Source organism: Pangasianodon hypophthalmus, chromosome 26, assembly GCF_027358585.1.
Source record: "Pangasianodon hypophthalmus isolate fPanHyp1 chromosome 26, fPanHyp1.pri, whole genome shotgun sequence".
Taxonomy (NCBI): Eukaryota; Metazoa; Chordata; class Actinopteri; order Siluriformes; family Pangasiidae; genus Pangasianodon; species Pangasianodon hypophthalmus.
Window position 1 is genome coordinate 14,608,454 of NC_069735.1, and position 12,436 is coordinate 14,620,889.

General features: G+C 40.0%; 1 protein-coding gene and 1 long non-coding RNA gene across 2 annotated transcripts in view; one reads left to right on the forward strand and one right to left on the reverse strand.

Annotated features, from left to right (window-relative positions):
- The window catches only part of ppp3r1b (protein phosphatase 3 (formerly 2B), regulatory s1ubunit B, alpha isoform, b), a 23,752-nt gene extending 14,185 nt beyond the window's left edge, over window positions 1–9,567 (forward strand). Inside the window, exons 3-6 of the mRNA XM_026931770.3 lie at window positions 2,682–2,858; window positions 3,510–3,569; window positions 4,700–4,884; window positions 5,479–9,567. Of these exons, the coding sequence (XP_026787571.1) occupies window positions 2,682–2,858; window positions 3,510–3,569; window positions 4,700–4,884; window positions 5,479–5,526 (470 nt within the window). The 3' untranslated portion in view covers window positions 5,527–9,567. The remainder of the gene's footprint in view (window positions 1–2,681; window positions 2,859–3,509; window positions 3,570–4,699; window positions 4,885–5,478) is intronic.
- LOC128317553 (uncharacterized) lies at window positions 9,437–11,179 on the reverse strand. Its single transcript, XR_008301047.1, has 2 exons — window positions 10,936–11,179; window positions 9,437–10,667 (listed from the first exon to the last, which is right to left on the reverse strand). It is a non-coding gene; the product is annotated as an uncharacterized LOC128317553 (long non-coding RNA).
- Window positions 11,180–12,436: the final 1,257 nt, after the last annotated feature.

The window sequence follows — 12,436 nt, forward strand, 5'->3', positions numbered from 1 at the left end:
CCTGATGTGAGGCCTGGATTGGATGCCAGATCATTGCTGGGCACCATGCGCACACACACACACACACACACACACACACACACACACACACATTCACACCTAGGGGCAATTTATCATAGACAGCTCGCATACCAGGATGTGTTTGGGAGGTGGGTGGAAACTGGAGAACCAAGAGGAAACAAATGCACACACAAGGAGAACATGTTAAACTCATAGACACACAGATATTCACCCGAGCTCAGGATCAAACCCTGGAGCTGTGGGGTGGGAATGCTACCCACTGCACCAACGTGAATCCCTATAAAATGGAAGTAAATGATGGAGTGTGTACTTGGAAATCTCACTTCCATTTATTGCCAGATTTGCATTCAGAAAATGTTGGTTTCCTCTATAGACTCCCTTGTTTTGAAATGGATAAGCAACAGCCGAGCTGAACTTCCTGTGCCAGACCTTGACCAGACCAAATACCAGCTTCCCAGTGAGAGAGAATTGGGATCACAGCGGTGTGTGGGTGGTGTGTGTGTCTGTCTGTTCGTGTGTGTGTGTGTGCGCGCTGAGTGACACTTTCAACATCAGTGACCTGCCACATACCACAAGGGACATTCTATCAAATAGGCTCGATATATGACCCTCTGAGATTCTGCTTACATTGCAAGCCAAATTGTTCCTTCAGACAGAACTTTGGATTGGACATGGTCCTATGCAGTGATTGTTCTGAATGAATGGACAGAAAGGACCAGGAACTTCTTTAAATTTCCAAAAAATGACCAGTGTTTTGAACTGAGAGTATGTCAGTAAGATTGCTTGCTTGTGTAATATGTGGTAGTTTGGTGAGAAATAGAGCAGATGAAACCTCCAACTGGGTCAGAGATAGTCCCATGATAGGCTACAGAGGATTGATGATAGTATCAGGACTCACCGATAGATGGCTATCAGGCTGGAAAAAGTAAATTGTGTTGTAACTTGTAGGAGAGGACCGTTTTGTATTCCTGCTCAAACCTTAATAAACCCGCAGTCTGACTTCACTATACAAGAATTAAAGAAATACATCTCTTGCTGTTCCACACAGAGCACATGTAGATGTAGTTTATATACTTCCATTTTATAATTACAGCTAATAACTTGTTACCTTTTTTACTGACCTAAGTTTTGCAAGCATTCCTGAACTAGTAAATGAAGAATTCTTTAATTTAAAAAATGGACTATCGCTAATGCAGGTGACTGGCAACTACAGCCGACTAGTAACCAGCTTCCGATATTTCTTGAACCCAACATATGTTACGTGTTTCTGGCCACGCCCCCTCCCTTTTCCCGCTTCTGCAGCCTGCATCGCTCCAAATCACTGAGCGATTCTAACAGTGGTACGATGGTATGTTTCACACCATCTCACAAGCTAGCCCATGAGCCAGACCCAGAGACTGTATACATTTTATACAATCCTAACCGATAGGGAGAGTGTTAGAGACTTCAGATATAATGACTGATTTCACTGAATTTTTTTGTTTGTTTTTGTTTGTTCTTGGCTGTTATCAAACCTTCATTCATCAGCTCTCTGACACTACAATGAAACACCATTTACATTTTACTCTTGGCAGGTGCTTTTATCCAAAACGGGTTATTATTATGCTGAGCAGATTGAAGTTGAGTCTTGCTTGCTCAAGGGGCCCAAAAGAAGCAGCTTGCCAATGAGTCACCCCTTGCCTTCACGTTCGGATCAAACGCACAAATCCTGACCTATGACCCCTGAGTCTTGGGCCTGGGGATGTCTCAGAATTTATTATGAAACAAAACACAGCAGATGACAGTTCGTCTCTGCTCTCGTTGGTTATTGGTCTTTAAAGTGTCATCGAGAGACAGTCGGCATGTCTCCCATAGTATAGTCCCCTTACGACTGGACTGATTACTAAAGGGGTGTGTGTGTGTGTGTGTGTGTGTGTGTGTCGATCTTACATGTGTGGGAGCTTAACAAGCCTGTTGTGGGGGCGGGGACTCGGTTTCAGCTTTAGGCTAGTAATGTGCTCAGTTTCTGCAGAGATGGCTGCTACTACCAGGCAGGAAGCAGGTAAGATCACTTCACAGTAGGCCTGAGAGATGCTCCGGGTTGGTGTGGGGGTGTGTGTATGTGTGTGTGTGCGAATGTGTGTGTGTGTGCGTGCTTCTTTAGGTTCTGACGGTTATGGTCTGGTGTGTTTTACTTGAATTAGCTACTGAAGTCTCTTCTGTTTTTGTGAAGTCTGTTTTTTTTTTTTTTTAAATCTATTGGGTATTCTCAGTGTCCCTTTCTGTCTCTTCACTTTCTTTCTCAGTTCAGATCAGGATGAATTTTTTCGGTATGATGAATAAGAGGCCTGTGTGTGAGTGACACTGTAGAATCTGTGAAATTGCACTGACGAAACTGAACTGTATCTGGCTGCAATAATAGTGGCATAGGTGTAGGTGTATGTATACGAGTAGGTGTTTCTGTGTGGATGCTTTTAATCTTGCATACATAATGTAGCCAAGTTCCTCTCTAAAGGTGATAGAGGTGTTTAAGACTCCTGATATTCCCCATACAGCATGGTTAGCATGTTTAAGAGATTGGTATTAATAAGTAATCTTTGTGCAGTTTGAAGTTTAGCTGTTGGTCTTGTTGTGCACTCACTGTGTCTGGATGTGTCTCTTTCAATCTCTCTCTATTTCAGTCGATGCTGATGAGATTAAGAGACTAGGCAAGAGGTTTAAGAAACTCGACCTGGATAACTCGGGATCTCTGAGCGTGGAAGAGTTCATGTCCTTGCCCGAGCTCCAGCAGAACCCGTTGGTCCAACGAGTCATCGACATATTTGACACGGATGGCAATGGCGAGGTGGACTTTAAAGGTGAGCTTAGAATTATAGTGTATAGTGTGTTTGTTTCATTTAGTGTCTAATGTCTTCGCTGAAGAAAATTGATAAACTTTATTCGATTATCTGTTGTTTTTAGGGCTGCAGATTAGATGATTGATTATAATTCAATCATGAACATTCCTCTGGATAACCAACATAGCCCTGTATTTTTGTATTTTTTAGGATGTAATACACTACTTATGTGGCTTCTTTTTATCATACAAGAGGATTGTTTGTCCAACTTTCACAAATATAACCAAGTCATTTATACCCTATTAAGACTGCAGACCTGACAGCTTTTACGCATTTATAAGTCTGGTGCGTTCTGCTACAGTTTATCGCTCAAAAATACGGCCAAATAGTCTTTAGCAGTCTAATAGCAGATTAGCAAATCGACATATGAATGTGGAAAGACTGAGAGTTGACAACTGCGTAGGTATTTTGTACTCTCCGTTATTAACTGACCCCCTGTAAGCCCCGCCCTCTTCCCCTCAGACTCACATTAGTAATCATTAGATTAGTCAATCATTTAAAAAATCGTATCCAATTAGCAGTTTATGAAATGTGTTTGTTTTTTTGTTTTGTTTCTTTTACTTACCTCAGCTCACCTGCTTTCTTCCCTCCTCTCTCTGTTTTTCTTTACAGAGTTCATCGAGGGCGTGTCTCAGTTTAGCGTCAAAGGTGACAAGGAGCAGAAACTGCGCTGTGAGTGAAACACTCGTGATGCTTATAGTCAAATTCTTCCTTAAAACTGCAAGGATTTTGTCAGACAGGCAAACCTATTTCTATTTTTTTGTTCTACAGATTCTAGAGATATATGCGTTAAAGTACACATTCGTACGAATGTTACCAACAATCCACGCAAAATAGTGACAGCGGTATGAAGTCTGTGTGAAAAGTCTTGATTAAACCTTGGCCTATATATATATATATATATTTTTTCCCTCAGGCCTCCTGTATTGCCTCTAACATTGCTAATATTGACTGTAATATTCTGTTAAGCTTTTACTTAATTACTAACTAAGCAATAAAACAGAGATAGCAAAGATACATTTTTATTAAATGAAATTCACCTAGAAATATGATTTTGATTGTGATTGAAAACCATCATGTTTGATCATGTTTGTTTGAGCTTTTAGTCGTTGTTGGCAACTTTAGCATGTTGGATTATATAATTTCCTCTTCCAGGCTAAATATAGTTTAGACATCAATGATTTATACAGAAGGCAGAGCTAAAAAGAGCTCATACACCATATGGCCAAAAGTTTGTGGACACCTGACCATCCCATTCCAGATTTATTCCCTCTTTACTGTTATAATGAGCTCCACTCTTCTGCGAAGTCTTTCCACTAGATTTTGGAGCGTGGCTGTGGGGATTTGTGTTCATTCAGCTACAAGAGCATTAGTGAGATCAGGCGCTTATGTTGGGATGTCGAGGAGGTCTGGGGTTCAGTCGGGGTTCCAGTTCATCCCAAAGGTGTTCAGTGGGGTTGAGGTCAGGGCTCTGTGCAGGACACTCCAGTTCTTCCTCTCCAACCTTCACACACCATGTCTTCATGGAGCTCGCTTTGTGCACAGGGGCATCGTCATGCTGGGACAGGTTTGGACCTCTTAGCTCCAGTGAAGGGAAATTGTAATGCTACAGCATACAAAGACATTCTATACAGTTGTGTGTTATAAACTTTGTGGCAACAGTTTAGGTAAGAATCACATATGGGTGTGATGGTCAGGGGTGCACATACTTTTGGCCATATAGCGTATGTTATGCCACTTATTCACTAGACATCTTTTTCCCTCTTTCCACTGATTCTTTTCTCCTCTTCCTTCACGTGCAGTTGCGTTCCGGATCTACGACATGGACAAAGACGGCTACATATCCAACGGCGAGCTCTTCCAGGTGCTCAAGATGATGGTGGGCAACAACCTGAAGGACACGCAGCTGCAGCAGATCGTCGATAAGACCATCATCAACGCCGACAAGGACGGAGATGGCAGGATATCTTTCGAGGAGTTCTGTGCGGTGAGTGACGAGGCTCTGGGTTTTACTCAGGAACACAGGTTTTGATCACGACCAAGTGCTTTATGAGGGGTGAGAAGAAAAGTCTTAACACTGTGCGGGGACAGGAAATGAGAACCACTGCTCTAGAAGAGCAGTAGATAAAAGACGTATATCTGTCTGGAGCACTGCTTTAGGCTTTTCTTGCATATCAGGGTCTTCTGTATCATATATATCAAGTGTGTAAGACTCATACAGCAGATATTATTCCAGAACATCTGGCTGTTCAGATAATGAGCATGAACATGTGTAGTATGCTCTGTTAACCCTATTTATGAACCTGTTATTCATTACGCCTGCCTCAGACGCTCAGCCCAGACGCCAGGGAGCACCTGATATCTCTTGTACACTTTTCTGGCCACAAGCTTCAGAATCTTGAGGGTTGCAATCTGATTGGCCATCTGTTGGTCCGCACAGTGGCTCTTTACTGCATTCATTAAGGGGACCACCACTGATCAGATACTGTTATAGTAGTGTGTGTGTGTGTGTGTGTGTAAGGCTAATTTATTTAAAAGAGTTTAAAATCTCCTAACCCTGATGTCCTCCTGTGTTTTCCAGGTGGTCGGCGGTTTAGACATTCACAAAAAGATGGTGGTGGACGTGTGAATGGATGGATGACCCCTTTCACCAAACGCCTCTCTCTCTTTCCTTCTCTCTTTTCACTCTCCCCCTCTCTTTCTGTTCCTCTCTCCGATTCTCTGCGTTCTCCTCCATACCTGAGAATCAGCTCGCAGTGTCCAGCTATAAGCGCTCCCCTTCACTCTCGCTCTTCTTTCACCGTTTCTCCCTACTTACACCGAAGTATTTTGTTTTGTGACCATGCCCCCCCACCCCACCCCATCCCCTTTTTGTTTTTTCACATCTCAAGACGCCAATCATCGGAAGTGTTATCAAGCACGACGACGATCATTTTTCCTATTGACGTGTAGGATATAGCAGGGAAACGGCTTTCGGACACTGGGCAAGCATTTCAGTTTGGTGGAGAAAGGGGGAAAGTGCGCGTGTGTGTGTGTGTGGGTGTCTAAGTGTGTGCGTGATGTACTGTTTGTTTCTTTTTCATTTTTGAAGGGGGGACATTTTTTTATATTTATTTTGGTTGTGTTGTTTTTTTTGTTTTTTTTTTGTTTTTTTTAAATGAGGATGTAGGGGTACAAGGAGTTTGTCTAGTCGGTCGAAACATACTTTTCATCACAGCGTGCAGATAAGAGCATGAAGTGCCAATCAAAACTGAATATATGTGATTTATTATTTTAAAAATATAAATAAATATGAGCAGAATGTATGAAAATCATCAATCTGGAGATTGGCTCTGCACAGAATCCATCAGTACACGTTCACAAACCGGTTTTAAATGATCCATTTCAGTTTTCCCACTCCTGCTTCAGATAACATGGAACAATAGGAAGTTGTAATGTTTTTTAATAAGGTGTGTGTGTGCGTGTGTGAGAGAGAGAGAGAGTGAGTGAGTGTGTGAGTGCGATGATTATATCGTTAAGGTGTTCAAATATAGTACTTGCTTTTCCAATATCCACGGTAGATTAAAATAAATGCAAAAAAGTTGAGCACATACACAGACTTGCAGTTTACTTTTAGGAGATATATAAATATAGATATATATATATATACATACATATATATAATTTTTGTCAGTGATTTTTTTTTTTTTTTTTCCCGAAAAGGGGTTTCCAGCTGTCAGTTTGAGAGACACACAAACACACAGGATGGAACAGTGCCATCTGCATCCTTATAAAATTTTTTGTGTATTTTGCATTTATCGCGTAACAGAAGAGAACAAGATCGTGTTAACGATGGAGTCAGCATTGAGGGGGAAAAAAAAACAAAAAAACGTGGAGGTTGAGTCACAGAACAGCACATAAGAAACCGAATGGGCTTAGATTTCCAACGTGACTGCGGGCAGCGCTGTAAAGTTGTGGTTCGTTTTTATTTGTATATTAGGACGGATGGACTTGAGTGGTGAGGTTGAGCTGTTAGCATTTCATATCGACCGTTGTTTCCTACACCGTGGCTAAGCTGAGCGCAAGTTCACGTTTCATTCGCGCTTTTTCATTTCCAGCCATGTGAAACCTCAGGACTGACTTTCTCTTTAAAAGAAGAAGAAACCCTGGCTATGTTTTCAACCACATACTTGCATACTAAATTGTAGGTTAAACTAGTACACACCAGTGCTTGTGTTTTGATGTAGGTGTACCATTTAGTGCTGGAGGATGGCTGTTGAGATGCAGCCTTTGTACTTCTACACATTTTCAGCAGGAAAAAAAAGTTAATTCTGTCTTTACCAAGTGCAAAAAGTCTCAAATCACACGCTGTGACTACAAAAAAAACCATACTTTCAAGTGGTTTGTACATGAGACGTACTAATCGAGAATGTCTTGGTGGTCCGTTCTTGCGTATTAGATACAGTTCACTCACTCTGTTAAGCTCGTAACTCAGAATTTCTGAGGAAAACAAACTAAGCACCCCCTCAACTTGAATTCCTATTCAGGAGCTCAGGAAGGTGAACATGGCTGCTCACAGCATCCACAGTTAATAAAACATCTTTACTTTAAATGAGTATTATTTGGTTAGTTCGTTATGGAGTATATTATATAGAGTTAACACTTACCACACAGTTCCACACATTCACTGATCATTAATGTTTGCACAACAAAACACATGCTTTCAGGGAGGCGACTTTGCAGCTCGAACACACCAAGCTAAAAAATGATGTAATTCCCAGTTATGACTTCGAACCTCCGAGTTAAGTCGAATGTCACCTAACTTTATTTATTACTAGGTACAGCCCTTCGTGGCTGAGAACCTGGACAGCTAAATTGGCCATGCTGTCTGGGTGGGAGGGGCATACTGTCTCTCCCCTGTCAATCAGAGCACCAATCATCGGCATGTGTGAGCTCATGTATGTGGAAGAGGGCAGATAGCACATTCCTCGGAGTGTGTTGCGCTTCCTATGAGCAGCAGTTTAAAAAGATGCAGTTGGCTTTCTTCACATGTCATGGAGGAAGCACGTGTTAGCTCTCTCCCTTCCCAGTTTGTGGCTGGTGTGACATGGGGAGAGCTGGCTGATGGGTGGGAATTGGCCATGATCAAATTAGGGAGAAAATCGAGGGGAATTAGGAAAAAAAAAAAACTGGGAAACTGTCACTACACCTAGAGGTAGCTTATTATTAAATAAACGAGTGAGTGTTGCAACAAGGGGCGTTAGCTTAACATAAACCTAAACAGCTAGCAAGTTAACTGAGCCAGAAAACCAAGGTATTGAGTATAGCTACAGCTAGCTTTACTCATCCGGTTACACCGGTGTCTTGTCATCAGCGTCGCTAAGCATAACTAGCTTGAGGAGTTAGCTATGATGCTACAGAGCTAGTTAAATGCTGTAAATGTATGTGGTTTCCATGGCATCAGAGGGCGTGGCCTCAGTCACCACACTAGATGTATTCAGTCCTACTTGATGGTAGCTAGCTGACCTGAAAGATTTCCCGTGCTACGTGTAAAATTTATTTATCCAGTTATGAACACTGAGAAATTGTTTAGTACACAGGTATGATGTGAGACTTTTAAAATCATTTTCACCGAACCTTATTAACTTCAGTCTGCCATCACTACGATAAATAGACAAGAGCCTCTGATGCTGGAAAAACAAACTAAGATCTGACCATTTGAGTTACGAGGTTTCTGCAGAGCACTGGCAGTAAATCAGTTAGCGTTAATATTAGCATTAGCTCTGCTTATTGCCTTTTTTTTTTTTTTTTTTTAGTGATTATAGCCTGAGTCGCCTTCTAGATGACCACCAGGATGCGCTCTCTCGCTCTCTCTCTCTTGCACACGTCTGCTGTTTTTTTCTAAATCACGCGCTGCACGACTTGCATTTTCCCAAAAAAATTTTTAAAAATTAACAAAAAAAAAAAAAAAAAGACCTTTAACGGTCTGGTGATGTGCTTTGCATGAAATGGGCGGGTATCTTTCTTTTCTCTGTGCATGTAGGTCTGACTTTTGGGAAAACATTTAAAAAACAATCCTCTTGTTTACATAATGAATTGTAAGAATTGATATTATATGAATGACAGTTGCATATAAATATATGGATGTTGCCAAACTTTTTTTGGTAAATGTTTTAAATATGGAAATGACAAACTTACTCCACTACATCATGTATCCATACTTCTTATAATAACGAGATGAATATAATAATCAGAAAAATCAGTGTCACATTAAACAAAACTTCACGTTGGCCCTCTGGAAGCAGCGTGCTGTGGAAACCGGGTCTTGTGTTTGGGGTTTTTCTTTCTTTTTTTTTTTTTCCAGTTCCTGATTTGGATGAATTGTTTTGTACAGACTTTTGTTATTTACATGTGTTACAGTTAGTGCTTCTTTGCTTTCGATTCAGTGCTTTCTATAACTTTATGTTGGGGATCGGTCAGTTTGTTACCTCGTATGATAGTGTGATGGTGGTGGGTTTTAGGGGGGAGGGGTGCTATGGGGGAAGAAAACAACATTTCAGTCTTAGGAGTTTTGTTGAATTTTTTTTTTTTGTTTGGGCCTCTTCATCTCTGCATGCTGCGTCATATGCTGTGGGAACCATTGAAATGCCACTCATGACAATGAGAAATAAAACATTTGAACCTCGTAAAACTGCCTGCTTTTCTTTATTTGATGGAAAAATTGCTTCCTTGTGTGATTATTGTTGGGGTTAATGGGGTGGTTTCAAACAAAAAACATGGAGATATGTGAGCTGAGATGTTCCTATCCTACAAAAATCAGGCACTACATACTCAAGTACATACTCAAGTACACACTCAAATACACACACTCAGGGGGAGAAAAAAAAGGGTACTGAACTGTAGCTTGTCACTTGGTACCGTTATGTATCTTGTACCTGAAAAGGTGTATAAAGTGTACCTTTAAAGTATTCCTCTAAAAGCTAATTAAAGGTACAACAGTGGTCCTTAAAGGTCCTTAACTTTTGCTAAAGCCATGACTTAATCCTATGTTTTTGTTTTTGTTTTTATCATGTTCTACATATCTTCCAGATTACTTGTACAAGTAAGGAATAAAAACCTTTAAATTAATATACTTTTAAAGGAACACTATATTCACATTAGCATGTAAACATAAGGTAAGGTACCAGTCACAAAGAGTGCGTAGTAGTACACAATTAAGATGTATAAAGATGTATAAAGTAGATTGTTTTTCTTTAATAAGCTATGGTTCAGGTAGGTCTGTACAATGCAGTGCTGATGGTTTACCACAAGGGGGCAGAAGAACCACTTCGAAACCTTTAGTGTTTCTGGATATGTTGTAGAACAGCAGGTAAGATGATGAGCAGATGATCTCAGTGAAGTGAAGTGAAGTTTCTCTCAGCTTTTCTTCCTAATGTTCCTGCAATTTTTTCTCCTTTGCCATTGGTGCATTCAGCTTGATTAAATTGGTTACTTGGATTTCTGTAAAGCTTCTTTGTGTTAATAAAAACACAATATAAACTGTTCAACTGAAAGGCTTTTATTTTTCGATACTTTATACAGAAACATCTATGCATTGTTTCCAGAAAGACTTCTCACGTTTCAAGAAAATCAAGTGTCTTTCTGTAGCCATATCTCAAACCACATGGTAATGTGAACATAGTTTACTGTTTAAAATGGATTTAAGGTAGGATGAGTGTTCAGTTTCCAACATGTCTAAGTTAAAATCTCCTGAGAGACGATACAATTCTGAAATCCCAAGGTGTTCACCATCTACACGTGAAGGAAAGAAAAGAAGCATAGCTAAACCTTTTGTCAATTTTTTATCATCATGTTTGGTAATTTGGCACATCTTGAAAACAATTACATTATAAACGTAAATAATTTGAACTAACTTTATGCTTATTTTTGCTACAGTAGTCCATTGTATAAATGTACATATCAAAAATGTGTGTGATATATCAGTCATGACAAGTTTATAATTTTCATGGGAAAAAAACAAAACAAAAAAAAAACAGCCAAAGTGTGTCATTTTTCTTACCTCAGAATTCTTGGGGCCTGCTTCCTGTTTGCTGCTGACCATCATATATGAAGTAACATGAATGAGGTTATGTTATTTATAACAAGCAGTTCCACTGTCAGGGCTCTGTAACATAAATTTAAAGACTTTTCACTCATCAGGTCAGAAGATAAATGCTGCCAAGTTGTTAAACTTCCAATTTATCTGAATTCACGCTGAATAGATGAACTTGAACTTTGCGAGTAACACTTCATACACCTTTTCAGGTAAAAGATACACACTAAAGGTACAAACAGTGTATGCCTGAAGGTACCACACAAGTGACAAGGAACGTACAGTTTAGTTCTCTTTTTTTTCTGAGAGTGAAGCAAAGTAAATGATCGCTAGAACGACAAACGAGAGAACATGAAAAAGGACAAAAGGACAACAAATACTCAGCAACTGCTTCTAAATGTAGACACATCACATTTTTTGCACATACAGTACTTTGTAGTTAAGATGTGTTTTAATTTTCCAGGATGTGAGTTTATAAGCCAAATTGCTAAATTGCTAGACGATTGGTGTAGTAACAAAGATCCACCACCAGGTGGCGGCAAAACTTAAAATTAGAACTCCCTGACCTTTATTTGTTTCTGTTCTGACCAAGATTGGTTTCCACCATACTTTTGTCTTTCATCATGGCCTATAAAAGATACATGACTGTTAATTTAGCAATTTGAGTACACAAATGCAAACTGTGGAGAAGCTGGTGAGCCGTTTTACCACACACCCACACACACACACACACACACACACAAACTAAAATGGCTGTTTCTGCAGCAGATGTGTTACAGATGTCATCTGAAACATTAAAGTGTTACCTGATACTACACTGCAAATATACACTGAGAGTGTGGAGATCCCCATGTTTTACACACACACACACACACACACACACACACACACACACACTGTACTAAAGCCTCCTCCATTACCCACATCATTAGTCACTGTTTCCTGAATTCTCCTAATTGTGCTCGTGGAGAGCGCGCGCTCTTCTGGAAACGCCACCAATCATTAAACAACTCATCCATTTCTGCTCCAGCAGCTTTGCATCCATGTGCCTGACTTTTCACTGCTCCACAACACACTCCTCTTCAGCTGAAATTTAATCTCTATAAAGTTTTTCTTGTGTGCTCCCTTCACCATAACTCCTTTAACAGAGTTCTCATCTGTTCACGCAGGAAGTGGATGAATTTGTAACCTATAAATTCACTACATTCTCAGAAATAAAGGTACCAAATTACACTTCTCTGTGTTGCGTTGTTTAGTACCTTTAGTACGTTATCTTTCACCTGGATAAAGTGTACCCTTAGAGTAAATCTTTAAATAAAACCGAAAATTATTTTTAAATGTATAAACACTAGCATTGGAATTATTATATATTTATCTCCAGTGAGAATGTATATAACTGCACTTTTGTTTGCATAGCTATGTACATTTATATATCTGGCTTTTGATCCTTGAGGAAGAGAAATTGTTT